This window comes from Calidris pugnax, unplaced genomic scaffold, assembly GCF_001431845.1.
Source record: "Calidris pugnax isolate Ruff unplaced genomic scaffold, ASM143184v1 scaffold38, whole genome shotgun sequence".
Classification (NCBI taxonomy): Eukaryota; Metazoa; Chordata; class Aves; order Charadriiformes; family Scolopacidae; genus Calidris; species Calidris pugnax.
The window spans coordinates 8,837,317-8,856,498 of NW_015090995.1; the positions used below are offsets into that span (position 1 = coordinate 8,837,317).

General features: G+C 46.6%; 2 protein-coding genes across 5 annotated transcripts; one reads left to right on the forward strand and one right to left on the reverse strand.

Annotated features, from left to right (window-relative positions):
- Positions 1-6: 6 nt before the first annotated feature.
- Positions 7-8,734, forward strand: UBE2A (ubiquitin conjugating enzyme E2A). Its single transcript, XM_014955069.1, has 5 exons — positions 7-107; positions 236-261; positions 5,616-5,705; positions 6,715-6,803; positions 7,260-8,734. The coding sequence occupies exons 1-5, from the start codon at positions 82-84 to the stop codon at positions 7,386-7,388; spliced, it is 360 nt and encodes a 119-aa protein (XP_014810555.1). The 5' UTR covers positions 7-81; the 3' UTR covers positions 7,389-8,734.
- On the reverse strand, positions 7,656-19,176 carry NKRF (NFKB repressing factor). 4 transcript variants are annotated; one of them, XR_001413455.1, is made up of 6 exons: positions 19,165-19,176; positions 15,627-15,748; positions 11,515-13,463; positions 10,727-10,850; positions 10,100-10,210; positions 7,656-8,472 (listed from the first exon to the last, which is right to left on the reverse strand). XR_001413455.1 is itself a non-coding variant. In XM_014955068.1 (3 exons), exons 1-3 carry the CDS (start codon positions 19,173-19,175, stop codon positions 11,476-11,478), a joined length of 2,121 nt encoding a protein of 706 aa, XP_014810554.1. In that variant the 5' UTR covers position 19,176; the 3' UTR covers positions 10,996-11,475. The 4 variants fall into 4 exon arrangements, 1 of the variants encoding a protein (XP_014810554.1); XR_001413456.1 differs by having other exon boundaries at positions 10,422-10,850; XR_001413454.1 differs by having other exon boundaries at positions 10,100-10,850.
- Positions 19,177-19,182: the final 6 nt, after the last annotated feature.

Consider the following 19,182-nt stretch of genomic DNA (forward strand, 5'->3'; position numbering starts at 1 on the left):
GCCTCAGCCCTCCCTGTGCCCTGCAGGCTGCAGGAGGATCCCCCGGCCGGGGTGAGCGGGGCCCCCTCCGAGAACAACATCATGGTGTGGAACGCCGTCATCTTCGGGTGAGTCGGGCGGCGGCGGGGGGCCGGGGGCGGCAAGGCCGCGGGGGCCGCTCTGCCGGCGGGGGGCAGGGGGTCGGAGGCGGGCTGCCCGCGGGGTAACGCTCTGCTCTGCTTCTTCCCTCCTCTAGGCCCGAGGGGACCCCTTTCGAGGACGGTAAGTGGGGCTCCGTGGTGTTTGGCTGTCTCGGGGTGGGCTGCTGCAGTTTGACACGGCCTCGGGGTGTCACCCCTGCGGGCTCTGCAACAGGTGTGGGCCTGGGGACGGGGGGACAGGAGGGTGTGCGTTCTCCTGACCACACATATGTATGCTGCAGCCAGGGCTTATGTAAATTATTATTGTTTTTAATCCTGCTCCAAGAAAGTGTTGTAGATTTAGATTGCTATGTTGGTTTACAGAAACCTGCAAATTAGGTTGTAGGGGCTTGACTTGTAATCACTAAATCTGACTGTTCTAAGCCTGGTTTAATGTACCATTTTAAGGATCTCCAAGCTTTTCTGTTGAACCTTGGATCGTGCTTTTAGGGGCGCTTACATTTGGAGAACTGTCAAAAACCTGGTGTAGAACCACTGTTTTGAGTTCTGTTTTTTTCTGATGCTGGAAGTGTTTTGCGAGTAAGTCCCAACGTGAGTCAGCTTAAGTAGGAAATGAGCTGAATGCTTGAGGAAGTTCAGAACGGATTTTGGGGTGGGTTTTTTTTTTTTCTTGGCATCTACTCTGCTACAGTCGGTATCACTCAGGGTTAAAGATTAAAAGGGCTTTTTAACTTTAAAAGCTGACTAAATAGGTCCTTGTAACACACCTGGGTCCCAGTAGTTTTCATCTGGCCTTATTGTCTTTTGTAGCTTTATTGGTGCTGTATGAATACTTTGGCATTTCTGTGGAAACTTGTTAGACATGAAATACTGTCTAACTGAAATCACTGATGCATTTATTTTTTTTAAGATACTTTCAGTGCGGGCTATAATTAATCCTAGATCTCCATGACTCATGCCAAAAGCGCAGGAAAAATTCTTTAACTCCTATGTTGTTCTTGGCTAACTCCTTTGTCTCTGTTTACCCTCAGAGGGAGCACCTGTGGGCATGCCTATAAATTGCAGATATTTTTAATATTTCTTTTTATGTGAAGATTTTGAAGATTTTAAATATTTCAGGCCTAAGAGTACTCCAAAGACTCCAATTACTTTTTCTAATATGTTTGATTAATTAAGAAACCTGCTATAATAGCTGCTTCGGAAGTCTAATGTTTAGAATTGAGTATTCCACAACATGGCATAATAGATCAGGTAGACTAAATGTATTCTGTTATCTCATCTTGTAAGCCTTAAAGAAGGGTTCCCTTAAACTTCTGTGAGGGTTTCTAGAGCTGCCTAGGTTCTTGGTGCACTGTCACTAATAGAGTGATTCACTGTTTGGAGCAGAAAGCTGTCTCCTTGCAGTGTGCTAAAATGCAGGTTATTCCATATTCAGGCTCTTCCAGCTCAGTGTGGGGTTAACAGATGCTATAAGGGCTTTTTTTCCATATATTTCCTTTTAGGTGCAGAAGGTTGGAGACTGCTTTTGAGAGCCCTGACATATTGATTTCGTCTGTGCTTTCCACCGTGGCAGCGTTGTGTCTTTATCTCAGATACTTAGGACATGTTGCACTCACAGCGGTTTGAAGTTCAAACAGATGTTTGAGTCTGCTGCTGCTGTCCTGCTGCCTTGGTTGATCTAATAATATAATCTCGGGGTGTGATGGATCGCTCTTTTCATAGCAAAGTGTGTGTTTTCACAGTATGCGCTCAGGAAAGCAGATATGTCTTGTGTTGCAGGATATGCTTATCTCCTTTTCTCTGGGACATATCTTACATTGTGCCAGATAACAAAATACTAAGTGGTGCCTGGAGATACGGGTGTATTGGTGCCTCAGCTGTGCTTTTCCATTAAGTGAGTAGAGTAGCACAGTTCAGATAATGGTAGTGCAGTTCAGATGCAGTTTAGCTTAATGTAGGTAAAATTGAGGGAATTCTTATCTAACAGTATTGAACTGTTGAGTTTGGGCTTGTTTTGTGACTGTGCAGGCCCTTGTGAGACAAAGGTGCACTGGAGCTCTGTAGTCCTTCTCGTGAAGCCTTTGCAGGGTAGTGTTCTTCAGACGTCACTTTGTATTTCCCTTTTTAGGCTCTGTCACTTCCTGGTGGTAGTGTAAGACTGCAGATACCTTAGTTCTTGTGAAAGTAGCCTGTGAATTTAATTTTGTGTGTGTGTAACTAGAGGAATAATTAAGTCAACATCATAAGAATTACTGTTCTTTATCCTCATTCTGGTGAGGCCCTTCTCCAGTCTCTGCTTCTGAGGTTTCTTGTCTTTGTCTGAACTGAAAATCTGAAGTTCAAACACGTTTGTTTACTTGCTGTGCAGCATAATGCAGCTAACAACCCTCCCTCCCCTCCGCCCCCAGACTTCGGAGGGTGTTTTCACAACTTGGTGTGCAGGCTGACTCGGCCTGGGAGCAACTACTAATTTAGATCAGCACCATGGCTTCCATCTTCTGGTTTAAGAGGATTCTATTGCAGGTGTCTGCGGGAGGACCCCGGGGATATTTTTCCTGCCCTTCACCGTATTTCTAAGAATCTATGTGTGTGGCATCTGAAGTGGTGGTGCTGTCACAGCGATGGAAATGCAGGCTCTCCCAGTCCTTCAGGCCTGTTTCTCTGAAACTGGATGATGATGTTGTGGTTAGTGCAGGATTCCTGGCTTGGAGAGAGTTAAGTAACGCAGCTGTTGTAGTATCCTGCCTTGCTGTCATTGTGCAGGAGGCTTGAACAGAGGAAGCAAGGCATTTGCCGTCCATATGGTTTATTCCTTGCTTACAGAATATGGATTCTGTACCTTCATGTGGGAGAGATCATCCCTGCTTTATGGACAGTGGAGTAGAGGGGGCTGCTCTTGCTCCTGGCAGCGAGAAGGGCCTGGCAGGGACAAGGGGGCTGCTCTGGGAGGGGTTACTTGGGCCAGCGCACAGGTCGTGGAGTGGCCTCCCTGGTAGCCATGACTTGTGTTCCGAGGTAGAAACTGATCAACAAGGTAAGTAAGTACAAGAGAGAAAAGAGAATCTTCTCCTAAGATCAGTGATGATTCTAATATCAATAATGACAGTGAATATGATGATTTATGTTTTAAAATTGATTGTCTAGGGCAAATTGCAAGGAATACCAGATGAAAGCTTTAAAATCAGTGACAGAAGAGGCTGGACACTGAAGGCCTCATCCCGAGCACTGTCTGTCATGATACCTGTTTCACTTGTGTGGGCTTTCAGTGCAAGTGACCCTCCTTGGACTTTGGTTTCTGGATTTCTCCTTTAATAAATCTCTACAGTGAGATGTTGGGCACTCTGGAGCTCTTTCCAGAGCCATTGCCGCTCTGAGTCTTGACTTGGAAATTTGAGTGGGTAGATACTCCAGCTGGAAGGTGGCTAACTTCTCGCTTGGATTTGTGTTAAGAGCAATACCACAAGACACACAGTTTCCTTCTTTCAGTAGTTTTAAATGGATTCTAGGACCAAACTGCCCTTGTTACTGGTTTTTTGGCCATCTTATCTATCCTCTCTGCTCCCACTTCAGTCCGTGTTCGAGAATAGCGTTCTTTTTCTCAAGTATGCTTGTTGAACTCCACTGTTTGATGGTTTATGCTCAGTTTTCAGCCTACTGCTTGCTTAGTCACGCTTCCAGAGGAGAAAGTGCCTGCTTTCCTACCTCATAAGGAGGCTACTGAGAACCAGAACTGGGGCAGAGAGCTGGGAATCTCTAAGATTTAGAATCAAATCTCTAAGCATTTGACTCCAAAGGGCCAATCTTGGTTGGGATTGTCACCCTGTTGGGAAGGAAAGGTAGTCCCGAGCTGATGTTGGCAGCTGGTAGAAGTTGATACTAGTTATTCAGTGCTGGCTTTCAAACTCATCTCAGATCTGGCTCAGTGCCTCTGGATTAGCTGGAGTAAACCTTGAAAGTCCCACTGCAGGTTTCCGCTAATTTGAACAATCTTAAGTATACTGCTCTTGTTCCTTTTGTTTTATAGTAAGATAGCATTCTGTTGGCTCTCTGCTCTTCTGTTGTTAGGCTGCTAATAAAAAACAAACATGCAAAAACTTATTTTTAGGACGTTGAGACTTCCCACTGCTGTACGGAAAGCTCTGAAGCATCTGTACTCTGTCTTCATATGCAAACTGGAACGTCAAAGCAATGACCTTCATTTCTTGCGACTCAATGTTATCATTTATCTCCTTATAAAGGAAGGAGTCCCTGGGAAATACTGCAGGTCCGTGCTGATCTGAAAAAAAGGAAAAGGGGTCAAAATATCTGTTCTCTGTCTACCAGTTGCTGGCACATATTTGCCAGCCAAATGAAGGAATACCATCATCATATTAGTGCTGGAAAACTCCCTCACAGTAGGAAGCAAGGATGAGCTTCATATCTGAGCCCCTGAATTGTAATTTGGGCAGTGAGTGTTGGGGAGTGGGGGGAGAAAAACCCATCTCGGATTAGTAAGGATGGCTTTTCAAAAAAGGTAATATGTCTGCCCTGGCAGTTTGTTACAGCCCTTCCTGTAAAGTGTGTTCCCTCTCACAGGAGAAGTATATATTTACATGAAGGTGCTTCAGGTGTTTCTCTCTGGGCATACACAGGAACATTGCAAACTGCCTCCCGGATTGGTCGGTCTGAGGCCGTAGCAGGGAAAAGAGAAGCTTGTGTGTTTTGGAGTATGTGGAGTTCTGTCGTTCCTGATGGGAATTGCCAGCAGTGCTCAGTCCCTCGGACCCGTATTTATGCAGCTTAGTTGACAGACTTATTCTGAGATTGTTGTAGCCTGAGGAGAAGGGCTAAAAGTAACTGCTGTTGGCTGTTAAACCGATTGGTTGGGGCTTAACTACAGTTTTCTGTTTCTGCTTAATCAGCCTTTCTGGAAGAATAGTTTGAGTGAAGTAAATGATCAGATTTTTATTTTGAAGTGTCTGATACTGCTTTCAAGATTACTTTTCTACAGTAAGACATGATTACCTTACAGTTGTTGATTTTAAAATATATTTTCTTGAAATTTAAATAGGAAATGAGTTAGAAGGCCCATGTCATAATAGCATATTCCAGTCTCTAGGACTTAACTAAATCATGGCCTGTTACACAGATGGTTGTACACCCACTTGTGTTGTTTTCACAGTGCACTGGGATTAGGCTTTGTGGAAGGGCAGATTTATTTCTTTACACAAACCTTTTGGCTGGGGTGGTGGTTTTGGCAATAAAAGTCAGTCCCAGGAGATAGTCTCAGAGCTGTGCTGTCTAGGACTTCAGAGTTAATGATTAACTCCAAAGAGAGTAGAAGAATCACTGTAGGACTGAGCAATCTGTGTTCCGCATTCAACGTGCATTATGAGCACAGTTGTATCATCTTGTGCTTGTAAAGGGATGCTGCTTATTCATCCCTTGAGTAAATTCCTTGTGAATAAAGGTTACTTATCTCTCTTTCAACTCCAGGAACCTTCAAACTTACAATAGAATTCACAGAAGAATATCCAAATAAGCCACCTACTGTTAGATTTGTCTCTAAAATGTTTCATCCAAATGGTAAGTACTTAAGCGATGCTGCTTTTTTTTTTTTTCCCTGGTTACAGCGCTGTAAGACAAGGTGTATTTATTGTAAGCTGCTGCTATCTAATGAGCTAGCAAAATTCCAGTGTGGTTCTGAGCAGTTTGGTAAGGATGAATATGTGAGCAGTGCTCAGGCTTGAAATGAAGGGGCCATAGAAGGAGCCTTTTACCTGTCAGGTGTTACAGCACAGTATTGATGAGATGTTCTTCTCTCTCAGCTGCCTGTTGTCAGACCTTACAGAAGAATATTTTGTAGTTAAATAGCAGTGCCTTGGCCTTCTGTCTACAGGTATTGCATACGCACTGTGGCGATGCTGCTGGGTGCAGTTGTCCTCTGCCACTTCCCAAAAATGCTTAGAAGAATGATAGACCTTGAAATGCAGTGCTAGTTTCCAACTACAGCTAGTGATAGTAAGACTGTTTAATTAGTCCCCTTCCTTGGTAATTAAAGGTTGGAAATGTATTTGCTGCCTCCAAACAAATAGCTTTGTGAAGAAGTGCTGGAAGCTTTCAGATGCAGCAAGTCAGTGTGTGTGGGTAAAGTGCACTGAGGGAGGGTTCTTCTGAAGCTGCCGTGAGAGAGGTGACCAGGGGCTGACTGCTGGGGATACTTTGTGGGGAAAACTTGCGTGTAAACACCTTTTTACTTCTGTTCTATATTGGGTTCACTTGTGGGTAGCTTTTTTTTTTTTTTTTTTTCTGTCAGTTCTATTTCTGGTTGTGCATAGTGGTAGTTGCAATGTCACAGAGAAGCTTGATGCTGAAGAATAAGCAGGGGTTGAGTTGAAATGCCTCAGGCAGCTGTGGGTGACAGACTTCACCTCTTTCTGCCTACAGCCCTGTTTGCTGGATTTGAGTCTGCCAGGGGCTTTTGACTTTTGTAGTGTTTGTCAGTGCGTAGGTTTTCAGGCTCGGGCAGTACTGGTTAAAACCTGAGCAGCTGTACAGTTTCTGTTTTAAGCCATTCTTTTTCAACCTTTTCTAGTCTATGCAGACGGTAGTATATGTCTGGATATTCTTCAGAACCGTTGGAGTCCTACTTACGATGTCTCCTCCATCTTAACATCCATACAGGTAAAAAGAACTCGGCATGAAAAGGCAGAATGAAATCAGGATGCTTTGACAAAAACAGCTGAGGAAACCCTTTTTTTTTTTTTTAAATTTATTTTTCTCTCTTTTTTTTTTTTTTTCCCCTCCCAAGAGCCAGTGTAGCAGCTGTACCTTGATACATGCTAAAGTACGACTGCTTCCCAAATGTAAGGTGGCTAGACAGTGACAGCAGGGAAGGGACCCATCCAGGGATTGCACTCTCTGGGTGTTGCTGTTTGGCTGTCAATTTACCACCTGCACTGCTAAGAATGAGACTCCTAGTGAAAGCTCCCAGTAACGTACAACTGGAATGATGAAACGCACCTTTAAAAAACCCAAGTCTAGATGAACTTCCCTCTTATTAGTATGGCTAGTTTAAGGAATATGTTGGGAAACTATGCATGCTTTCGAGTGCCTAAGAATCTTTTTCTCTTTGCACAGTCTCTATTGGATGAGCCCAACCCCAACAGCCCAGCGAACAGCCAGGCAGCTCAGCTATACCAAGAGAATAAGCGGGAGTATGAAAAACGGGTGTCTGCAATAGTAGAACAGAGCTGGCGTGACTGTTGACCCAGGATGATGCAAATGAACACTCTGTTGATGAGGAAAATAAACAAAGTGTCCGAGTCATCTTTTTCCTCCTAGCATTTACTTTGAAAGCAGAATAGCTGTTGTGCTGTTGCCACCCTCCCTTGCTGAAGCTTCTTCTCCTTGGACATCAGAAAGCACCCACTTTGAAGTCAAATGTTCTGTACTTGGGTTACTTGCAAAAGAGTTACTGATGCTGAATTCATTTCCTGTGGTCCCTCTCCAGTCTTAGGGCAGTATTGTGCATTCTGTAGTGTACACTAAGCTTTTAATTGTAATTGTGTTATACACAGTGACGCTTATGTGTAGCTTGATAAAAGGGATGTTTATATACATACACATTTTTTAACTGATATTAACTAAAGTGCTGATCTGTCCAGGCTGGTCATTTACCTCTACTATTGGTTTAGACCCCACTGCATTTGTAAGTACGGAGTGAAGAAATAACCTCTTGTTTCCCTTTTGTATCAGTTTGTCGACTCCTTGCTCATGGAAAAAAAAAAAATGTAAACAAAAAACTCTTAAATTGATTCAAATTCACATATTTAGTAAGACCGTGAATGCTAGTTACTTCTGCACTTCACATGCAAGATTTATGTACAGATATACATAAATCACTACAGTTGTGGTACTTTGATCTGTGCTTAGGGTGAGAAACAAACCCCCTTTTTTTTTTATTATTATTTTATTTTAAAGGACATGCCTACAGGGACTGCTTCACTAAGTTTCTCTAGTCCTGTCACTGAGGCATTACTGGACAAAACCAGGTAGAGCTGTGGTACTCTGAGCGAAAGACCTTCCACATCAGGAAGAGGTAAAACCTGAAGTGTTCCAGCAGTGGAATTACTCTTGGTCGGTGTCTTTCTCCCGCCCCCTTATCTTTAGCCGAGGAAGATAAGTTCTTTGGGATGTGACTTTGCCTTGCAGAAAGTGTGAATTAAGTATGGGGTAGGCACTTGAGTCTCTGCAGTTCCTGCTCTTCATCAATTACCGTGTGGTTCCTGTGAGCTCCTGCTGCATGCTCGAGTTAGTTTCCCCTCCCTTTTATGAAAGTATTTTTTCAACTCTGAAAAAAAAAAACAAAAAACATTTGTAAGTCCAGACTCACTTTTTTTGTAAGGCTAAGTTTCTACATTTGGATACAGTACCTTAAGCAGCAGTGTGGGATGAAACCTACAATTGTGTTGTCCACTGTTCCAGTGTCTTTCGTGTGCACATTGGTCTGTCGAGAAGTTTAACTTTGCACAAGTAACCCATGTAAGAAACTGTACATTTTTCAAAAGTTGTAAATAAAGTGTAACCTTAGTGCTTATTGTATAAATAGGCAAGAGGTGTTTAACTGTGGTTATTTTAACGGGGATGGGATCCAGCTCCAGGCAGAGCCTCGCGGCAGGACTGAAACGCTTCCTCACCCCCGGGGCTGTCACTGTGCTTGGGTGAAGGCCGGGGCAGGTGTAGTGTGGGGACAATAACCAGCCCTTCAGCGGGAAGGAGGAAAGAGGGCAAAGGAGGAAAGACAGGGCAGGACCCACAAAGTAGCAGAGAAAGGGAGAAATAGACACAAGTCTTAGCAAAGCGAAAAAACAACCACATTTGCAGGCAGCTCAGCACTACCTCATGTCTGTGAGTGAACTGTCAACAGAAAAGGAGCCTACGATAATGATTGAGCTACAGCAACTTAATGGGCTCAGTCATTAATTGATACAGGAATCATATTTATTTTCCTCCTGTCTTCTGAGGGAGAGAACAGGCTATAAAGTGACTGACACTGACCAAAGCTGGAACTGCCGCTTGGTGCTCCGGTTTGTTTCCTGAGCGTTCCCCTGCAGGACTTCCCCCACTCAGAGCCAGACGAGCCACAGGCCCCTGTAGTTGCACCCACCATTACAGACCCGTGCAAAAAAACCTCACCAACAAACCACCCAGCACCTGCACTGATGGGGAGGACAGTCTGGCCGGGGGTACTACAGCCACTGCCCCTTTCTGAGTGTTCCAAGTCACTCTGATGTCACAGCAGCCCCTGCATCAGTCCCTCTGCTTTTGTATTTGTCTTCTAGTCAATAAAATACAACAACAACAAAAGGATGGAGTGGACTCTTAAGGCAGCCAGAAATGGGAGCAGCACTGAGCTGGGGGGCGGAAAAACACCCAACAAATAACCAAACCTTTACACCCCTTAAGTGAGGGTGTCACTGTGACAGGTACCACCCTGCACAGCGGGCACTGATGGGGGGCTCAGTCACAGCTGCTACCCAAGACAGGAATGCAGTGCTCTATACGCTCACAGACAGCTACCCATGCGGAGCTACCCTTACCTTTAGCCTGTTTTGTGGCTCCCCCCGCCCCCAAAAGAGGCATTTTTCACCCCAAACATAGCAGCGCTGTTCATTCTGCCTTTCTCTGCCTCACCAGGCCCTGGAAACCGGCTGCAAGGCCAAGTAGGGGGGGGCTGCATCCTGCTTGCAGGAATATCTGCCTAGAAAGTACCAGGCTTCTTCCACTCCTACATCACCATCTGCCAGAGCCCAGTGCTCTGGAGAGCGGAATTCAGCAGCAGAGGGAGGGAATAACACACACAAAAAAACCCCAACCAACCAACACACTTTCAAAATTAACTGCCAGGTCATTTTTCTACCAAGACAGCAGCAGCTCCTCTGTATCCCAGCAGACCAGGCCAGGGGGGATGGTCTTACCTGCCAGGGCAGCCTCTTCCTTTTCACACCAAGGGGACGAAAACGCCTCTAACTGCACATCGCCGGGAAATTCTGCTTCATCAGTAGAGATCAGCCACCCGCTCCTCAGCCCTGAAAGTATTTAAAGGGGAAACAGTAGGTGGGGGGAAAAAAAGTAGAGGATGATGTAAGAAGATGGAGAGGAAAATACAGGCAGCAGCAAACCAGAAGCGATTCCTGAGACACAAGGCAAGAGGAGAACGGACAAAACCCGCTCCATCAGGACTGGCTTTGGACTCAAGGATCCTCGTCAGCCCCAGTGGTGACAGAAACAACCCAGCACCTCTTGGCACGTCTCACTCTTGGCTCCTCCGAGGTCAATTCCCAACCCGTGTCCCAAGCAGGAGGCTCCGGCGTCCCCGAGAGAGGCCACACTCACACCACACGTGGGAGCAACACCAGAACCTTTACTTGTCCATCGCCCCCGACATACACAAGCACAGGTACAGTAACGGAGCACAGAAATAATTAGGCACAGATTTGATTTTGCTGGGGATTAAAGAGCTTATATTGGAAGTAAAAAAATAAGTTATATAACAGTCCCCACAAGCTCCAGGAGCATCTTTGCTGCGTGGGCTCCGCGTTTACCTCCGGTTTTTATATGTCACACTTCACCGTGGTATTTGCACATGTCAAGGCAAAAAATGCACTGGAATTACCAGTCCAATACACTGACGACTGACTCTCAGTATGGGAGACTCAAGGCAGAAATCTATGAATAAAAGCAATCTGTTAAACTGGTTAAGGACATCTCTCTACATACATACACAGCAGAGACAAGAGCGCTAGATATATTTATCAGGAATAAATGCAGTTTTCACACATATTATTTTTTGTACAAAGTGTGACAAATCCTGTTTTTTTTCCAGAAATAAAACTTTATTTTTATTGTCATTAATACCAACTTTACATACAGGTTACTCCCCTGGACTGCATTTCCTCTGCTTTTTATGATTTTACTTTTTTTTTAAAAAAAAAAAAAAAGGGCATTTTTTTTTCTTCCTTGGTCAAGAAGAATAAGGGAACTATAATTTTAAATTATGTCAAATTCCTTCTCGGTGGACATGGTGTTTTTTCCTATTATAAAACTATTAAAATGTGAAGGAACAAGTAATATCAAAGACACGGACAGTAACAGCACTACTGCTTCTGGGTTGTGCTAATATACTTGGACAGAACTTGCTCAGTTCTAAAGGTCTAACAACATTTTAGAAATTATATTAACGAAGTGAGAGGCTTTAACGTTAATATAACCCACAACAAAAAAAAATGCAGCATCTCTTTCTTCAATCGAATACCTAGGAAGCTCAGTCTCTGGTAAAATGGGACACCTGACCTCAGTTTGCCTGAGGCATAATAAGCTCGTAATGCCCAACCTGACCCTCTTGTTTCAGCTGGTCCAACAGATCCTCCTTGCGCCGCTTCCTGCTCACCACCAGGTATCTGTTGTGGCCCTGCCCATGAGATTTACTTTTAAGACCATATTTTTGGGCGATCTGATGTATCTGCTTCCGCTCGTCCATGTTCAGTTCTCTAGAGAAAGTCAAGTCAATGTGACTGTCTGAGCGTGCATAGTTTCGAATGATCTCCTCAATATCTCTTTTAGCGATTTTGTTCACCCTTTCTACATCAAGCCCGAGTCCTTCCCTTTTAAACTGCTCCTTCACTGAAATTGGCTCTCTAATTCCTTCACCATCTTTCCCCAGGCCACCGCCTGTCCAGCCCATCTTTCTTAAAATTTGGTTCCCGATGTTGTCTTCTTTGATCTTCTGTTTGAAAGCCTCTTCTGCCGATCGACCCCGAATCTCATTTCTGGAGATGACGTCTTCGACGGTGCCTTTCTTCAGGTTATTAACAACAGTTGGCTGAGTCTTTTTGAGGATTTTCACAGCTTCCTCTGCTGCCTCATGCTTGACAGATTTTTTCACTCCAACTGCTTCTGCGATGAATTCGTCTTCAAGCAGCACCTTGCATTTCCATCGCATGCCAGTCATCCTTTCAAAGACATACTCCACCGTCATCTTGTTGAACTGGGCGGTGTCGTTCAGCGTACACACGGGATTGCTGGAGTTCTCATAAACCACGAGGTCCTTTAGGTCTTTCTTCCTTCCGGAGCCCCGCGACGAGCAGCCCACCTTCTGCACCTGGGTCACCTTGATGGCTGTTACATTTGACTGCATCTTCTGCAGAATTTTCAGAGCCTCCTCGGCTGCTGCGTGCTTGCTGGTCTTCTTGGTGCCAAATCCCTCGGCCAAGCAGTGGTCTTGGAGATACACTTGACAGCGCCACGAGCGGTTGGGCATTAATTCATATTTATACTCAACAGACATTTTGTTATACGAGGCAGAATTGTTAAGTATTCCTATTGCGTCGCTGGCGTTCTCTGTGAGGACAAAACTAGTCCAGTGTTTGTTGGTATTAGTGGAACCTTTCACGGATTCAGCACCGGGCTGCATCGGGACACAGTCCCTGTTGGCAACTACAAACTCCTCGTGAGGTTTAAGGGCAGGGGGGAAATCCGGGCGGCTCACGCCAGCCTCACACACCACCAAGTCTTCGTGATAGGTGTGCTTGAACTTCCGCTGCACCACTCGAACCTCCACAGACTTCTTCAGCAGCTTGACTGCCTGCTCCGCAGCACGATCCCTGGATCCGTTTTTGCTGCCGGCGTAACCGGTGGCCAGGTAGACATTCTGACACCGCACTTCACAAGCGAAGCCATCTGTTAGGAGCTTCTTGCTCTTGGGGAGGTCAGCAGGGGCAATTTCCTTCAGAGGAACATAAATATATTCAGGATTTGTCTTGCATGCCTGAATTGAACGCGTCAAAAGATAAGTAAAGTTAATTTTATCAGTCCCAGTGTTTGCATCTGGGTTAGTAAGATTTTTCCAGACAGCTGCTGACAGTTTCTCAATAAAACTCTGCTTCAGCATTATAGCTGATGGAGGGAAAGTCTCTGACGCAGACTGGACAGTTGAAGGAGAAACAGAAACCTGCAACGTGCTGCTTGTGGTGGAGTCCACGCTATTCACAGCCTTCTGGGCTGCTGCTGCCTGGCTTGCAAAGCCCAGCCCAGCGCAGTTGGAGAGCTGGCCATCCGCCTCCCGTGCATTCGCAAAAGAATTCATACAATTTTCAGCTGGCTGCACGATGCTGTTTGTATGTGCCTCCTGGTTCACCTCCTGCATTTGGTTATCCAGAGATTCTTCCTTCTTGTCACCCTTCTCAGCACTGGTGACAAAGTGTATGGGTTCAAAACGTGGTCGCACCCGGAACTTGGGGACCATCTTTTTGGGTGGCTCAGGAGTCTCTTCTGGCTCAGGACCTATGGGGTGGAAGAAAAGCACAAGATCACCAATTTGTGCTATGACAGGGAGACAATTTTTTCACAGAGCAACCTCCAGGAGACTGCAGGCTCTGAACACAGGATCCCTACTTCTTAGCCACAAACCAAGAGGCTGCCTTCCAAAGACATTCACAATTGATCAAATAAGACCATTTATTTTTGTACAGATCACCACAGTGGTATCTCCAGCCCCACAGCCACCATACAAAAATCTCTACATGTTTAGTTACATGGGTTTTAGGTCTTAATCGATTGCTCTGCCCACTGAACCCATCCAGTCATTTCTGAAGTTAATCCATACAAAGCTACTAAACCAAGTAAAAACTACAGCCAATAAGATGGAACACCAGAGCAGGACTACAGCCTCAGCTCCGACTCTGCTGCAGGGCTGTGGGATGATCCCAGATAAACTACTTTATCTTCAGGTCTTCTCTTTTGGTGGAGAAACACAGTGATACTGAACCCTCCCTTCCAGAACACGCAGGGCTGTTAATGAGTGTTAATAGAAGTGTACTTTCTGGAAATATAACTACCTTTGACTAAAGGGTACCAAACGTGGAGAAATCTGCCCAAGCCCCAGGTGGCAGCTGCAGTGGCTGGAGGTGCCCATTGCACATTCCTGGGAGACCTCTTGTTTCTTAACCAGAAGAAATGCAAATGAGGCACAATATCCTGATATGCGCAGCCACCACAGAAAATGAGAATCAAATAGCTGATAAGCAAATACATGACATCTAGAAGACGGTTATGCAAGACTTCTCCTGTGAAAGATTTTAGCCCCCACATGCTGAAGTAGGACTTGCTTGTAATTTCATCAGAAGAGCAAAAGGCCACCTCAGCGCCTTGGAACGAGCTGCCTAATCTAATGCCAATGCCTGCAACCCTAATATAGGTCAGGCAACACATCTGTCTAGACATCACACTGCCATAGCATATTTATCATAGCCTAGCTCATTGCAGATGAAAAAAAAAAACCACTTCACATACAGCATAAACAGGCCTTCGTGTTTAAATCAGGTGACAAAGCTCTTACACACGTGTTGAATCCCTCAGTTGCCAGTTTTGATGAATTAAGGCAAGGTTTACGTTTCTTGCTCAGGTTGGTATTTTGACGATTGCACTGCAGCAGCATCTAAAGGCTCCCACTGGCAGAACAGCTCTTTATGCTGCCCGTGTAACATGCAATGGAGAACCCTTCCCCTCTGAGCTGCTGCCCGACAGACAGACAAAACGTGGGGGAAACGCGGTATTTTTGTCAGTTCTGCAGCCAGCCCACGGACGCACAGAAAGGTTGCTGGGTGTCAAAGTAAGGGAAGAAACTTTGGCAGAGCTAGGGGTTATATCCAAGGGAGCAGTCCTGCGCTCTGGGACCATTTGTGCTTTCAACAGCCAAACTACAGACGGAGGCTGCCTCACAAAGCAAGGGCCTGCCTGCTCACATCCACAACCTGCACGTGTGAGCAACTCCCGCCGCTCCCTCCGCAGAGAGGGCAGGGAGCCCTGAAGGTGCTGGAGAGGAGCCAGGGGATGGAGCCCTTGAACTGCCAGCCCTCTCTGCCTGATGCACTTCCTCCGCTGGAAAAGCTACAGCTGGAACACACATCAATCCCTGAGACCGTGGGCCTGGGCTGACACATGCAGGACTCTTTCATACCCAGTAGGGAGGGGAAAAAAAAATAAAAATAAAAAATTAAAACCCCCACCCCACCTTCTATTGCTGCTGGCAGGTCAAAACTCAGCATCACTCAGCTGAACCCCACATTCCATGTTCACGTACAACCCCTTCTCAGGTCAGAACATCAGCCCTCAGCACAGTGAAGAAGGGCAAACAGGAATTTAATTTCATAGATTCAATTTCCTAACACTATCACTAGGGAAAATCAATTACCTGGTAATTTCAACAAAAACCCAATATTTTCTAAAGCAAAAAAAGAGAGCTCTGCATGAATGATGTACACCCCAAAACATGGCAGGGGAGGGGAAATGGCTGCAGTCAAGAAGGAGCACACGATGATCGCTTCTCTTCAGTTTGCCACGCTGGCTCTTTTGGAGGCAGCACCATGGAGCGCTGCTCTCCCCACACTCCCACTAATGCCCACCAACAGTGACAGTCTCCTTTGACACACGGGCAGATATACTCACTGTCAGATGGAGAGCGGTGTCTTTTTAGCTTCTTGCTAGGGACCAACTCATACGACCTCGTTTCCCCGATATCGATGCCTTCAGCCATCTTGAGAACCTTCTCCATGACCTGCAAGCCATATCTGTGTGGATTCAACAACAAACCACTTTAGAACTGGTCCCACAGGGGCAAGGCACACACACATGCACACACAAGCTTTTATTATGCAAAAGAACTACAGCTGCCTGAGACATGGTACCTGGTTTGGGGAGATGCTCCTCCTGATTTTGCTGGAGTATTAACACGGGACTGACCCTGGGCCTCACGCCGTAGCTATTTCAGTGCCTGCAGACACCCTGCACACCAGCTCACAAGCCACCTGGCTCTAAGGGAACCCACTTGAGAATAACAAACACTACAGCCACCAAACTGATGTTGTTTTAAACTCTAAATTTAAATGCATTATCTGTCAAAATTCGGCAGAGCTGCTAGGAACACTGAGGAACACAGGGGCATGGAGGAGGAGTCTCCACGGGCATCACAGCTTCACTGAACTAAGCGCAGGAGCGACTGACAGGCACTGAAGTCTTGTCTGGGACAGCAGCCACAGACGGCACGTCACCAATACTGAAATCACAGATGTCAGATGACAAAGGCACTGCTCAGCTTTTATCGACCACTCTTTAAAAAGCCATACTAATTTCCAGCTTGGTAGCTGTAACTGAAACGCTTTAAATCCCCGAGCCACGACAGAGGTGAGGCTGTCACCAGCTCTGTGCAGACCTGCAGCACGCTCCCAACTGCACACAGGCAGGACAGGCACTGTACAACCCCACCCCTCCTGCCCTTACACCCCTAACCATTTAAGTTTTCCATTCCTCCAGGGATCTGTCACGTCCTTCCAAGCTATCTGCACAAGAAAAAAACCTCAAACCTTTCTAACCAAGGAGAACCTACAAACATGGCCTGAAACAAGCCAGGGAGCTTCAAACTGTGGTTCAGAAAGGAGAAAAGGCAATCTTGCACCTCTTCCATGGTGTGCTCACCTTCAAAAGTCAAAAAGCATCAGGTCACTGCCCACGGACCGGACAGGAGTCCACAACTGTCCCAACAGGTAGCGCTGCAGTAACTTGCACCAGCTTTTAAATATTACTGTTCCAAGGGCTCTGGAAATTTCCTCACTCTTCACCCAAGAAATGCCCTTCCTGTCCCTGATTTAGAGGGCCAGGCAGAAGTTAGATCCGCTTGAATTACTGGGTGAGAACAGTGAACACAGACTACTGCAGTCCCTGCTTCACCCACAGGTACCCAGCACAGCTCAGCCCCAGCAGGGAGGAGTTGGGGAGCAGTGGAACAGTGCATGGGGTGAAAATGCCAAGAGGCACCAAAGTGGTGATACCCTCACCCTCCTGCAGAAGGGAGAGGGGTGGGAATCTCTGTTCCTCTCTCTGGTTTACAGGGAGAAGAGTACATTACCCATGAAGGGAACATGAAGGACAATGTCCTTTTCCAGCAGGGTGTGCAAGAACAGCATTAGATTTGACATGAGTGTGGCACCCCACAAAGGATGGAAATGTTTGGGGCTCAAATTTCTGCCCAGGGGAAGATGAGCCAGTCCCAACACATGTTTGCCTACCCTGGCCTTAGAAGTCTCAGGTTGTGGAGACTGCACACGGAGGCAGAGGAATCCCAAGCCTCCAATGCCTAACTAAAGTCTCCCTGGTGTGACTTAAATATGTTTCCTCTTACCCTGATTCCAGTAGCTCTGGAGCATAATGGTCCCTCCCTCCCATTTTGCAGCCACTTTTAATATATCTGAAAAAACATGCATCTTCTCTCAACCAACCCTCAACTAAATGAATCCTGTTACTTAACTCCTTCCTCACAGACCATGTTTTCTAAGCCTTCTGGACACTCTCCAGATTATTCCCCAGCAGAACGCTTCCTCAGATTTCATCAGCAAGGACTCTGATTTGTATTGACTTTGACCCACAGGTTGTCTTCAGCTAGCAAGTGATCCAAGTTAAAAAAAAACCACAAACAAGAAAAGAACACCAAACCAAAAAACAACCAACAACCTTAAGAGAAAACAACAAAAATCCCCCCAAACTTTGAAGTTATTCACTTTATACAGCAACAAGAGCTCTTGCCAGGCAGCAAAGGCAGTTGTAGAGAAAGCTGTGGGTCCCCTCCCTTCCCCAGACAAGCCCAAGTAAAGCTGCCAACTGCTCTTCAGCCGCACAGCGTGTTCACTCTGCCCGCGTGGTGAGCTCAGGTTCCTGCACAACACAAGCTTTGGGGGAACATCCTCACTGGTAATGGCTCTGCACCACATCATGCCTAAACCTACCGCTCACGTCTCCCCCGAGAGATGCAGCTAGAGATGTTCATCAGGGAAAGTATATGCTCTCACAGGCTTAAATTGCATCACTTTTTAGGATTTGAGATCTTGCCACATCGCTCTTTGCTTCTGTTATCAGCACCCTCTAACCATATTATTGCATTGATTCCCAAAAGCACTATCACAAAGAAGGCCCTCCACACAAGCACATTAGGATGAGCTAATGGACCAGAGAGACTACATCTTATGAAGATACGCTCAATTTTAATGTACTGATCAAGCTTTGGAATTCGAAGCTGTTTTAAAACTACATTCAATTTTGGTGCTTGCAGAGCAGAATAGTTCAGTACTTGGACCAGAAAGAAATAAGAAAACACACAGATCTACATTTAAACATCTTGACTTGGCTCTGTATGAGTGACCCAAGATACTCCCCAGCAAGGCTTTGGGGCAGTAACACGAATAAAAGCCCAGTTATATGCCCTTCAGTGCTACACTCCTCTGTCACCGCACATTTTGCTGAAGTTAGTCGTTGAACAGCTGCTGGTGCCTTTGAAGCCTTATGTCCAGTTAAAAATAATCACAACATCGAAAGTGTCAGTCGGGACGTGGGTGACGCCTGTGCAGACCCCACAGCCCCGCTGGTTACCGTGGGGCGGTGGTTTCTGCACGTTAAGAGTAATCCTGATAACGGGGAAACCTCATCCCTTCACCGGCCGGTTTCTCTCCCACAAACCGGGACGGTACCGGTTGCCATAAAGCAGCCTGGGGGGATACCCTCCTCTCGCTGACAGCACAGAGCACGAGTCCTCGGGGGTGGGACACCGAGAACTACTTTCAAAACACACACGTACTTTTCCAGCACTTTGCTCCCTTCCGCACACGGACACTCGAGCTAAGAGACTGCCCCGGCGCGGCGGGGGGAGCCCGGCCCCGCTCCGGGCGACGGCTCCCGGCTCCCGCCAGCCGGGCCACCACTTCGGGGGAGCCCTCCCGAGGGACCGGGGCTCCCCAGGCCTGACAGCGAGCGCCGGGCCCCAGCGGGACCGAGCGGCCGGGGCCGCCACGGCCACCCCGTCCGTCCGTCCGTCCGTCCATCCGCCTCAGGGGCCCGGGCCCGCCTCAGGGCCTTCCCCACAACCCCGGGCCCGCCCTACGGCCCCGGGTCCGCCTCAGCCCCCCCCACCCCGCCCCGGGGCCGCCCCGCCGGGCCTCACCTGCAGCCCATGAAGACG

Excerpts from the sequence above, each read along its gene's own strand:
- UBE2A (XM_014955069.1), top strand. The coding sequence starts at position 82 with ATGGTGTGGAACGCCGTCATCTTCGG. Across the intron at positions 108-235 it reads TGGAACGCCGTCATCTTCGG|GCCCGAGGGGACCCCTTTCG; the intron begins GTGAGTCGGGCG and ends TCCCTCCTCTAG. Across the intron at positions 6,804-7,259 it reads CCATCTTAACATCCATACAG|TCTCTATTGGATGAGCCCAA; the intron begins GTAAAAAGAACT and ends CTCTTTGCACAG.
- NKRF (XM_014955068.1), bottom strand. Across the intron at positions 13,464-15,626 it reads ACACCGCTCTCCATCTGACA|GTCCTGAGCCAGAAGAGACT; the intron begins GTGAGTATATCT and ends TCCACCCCATAG.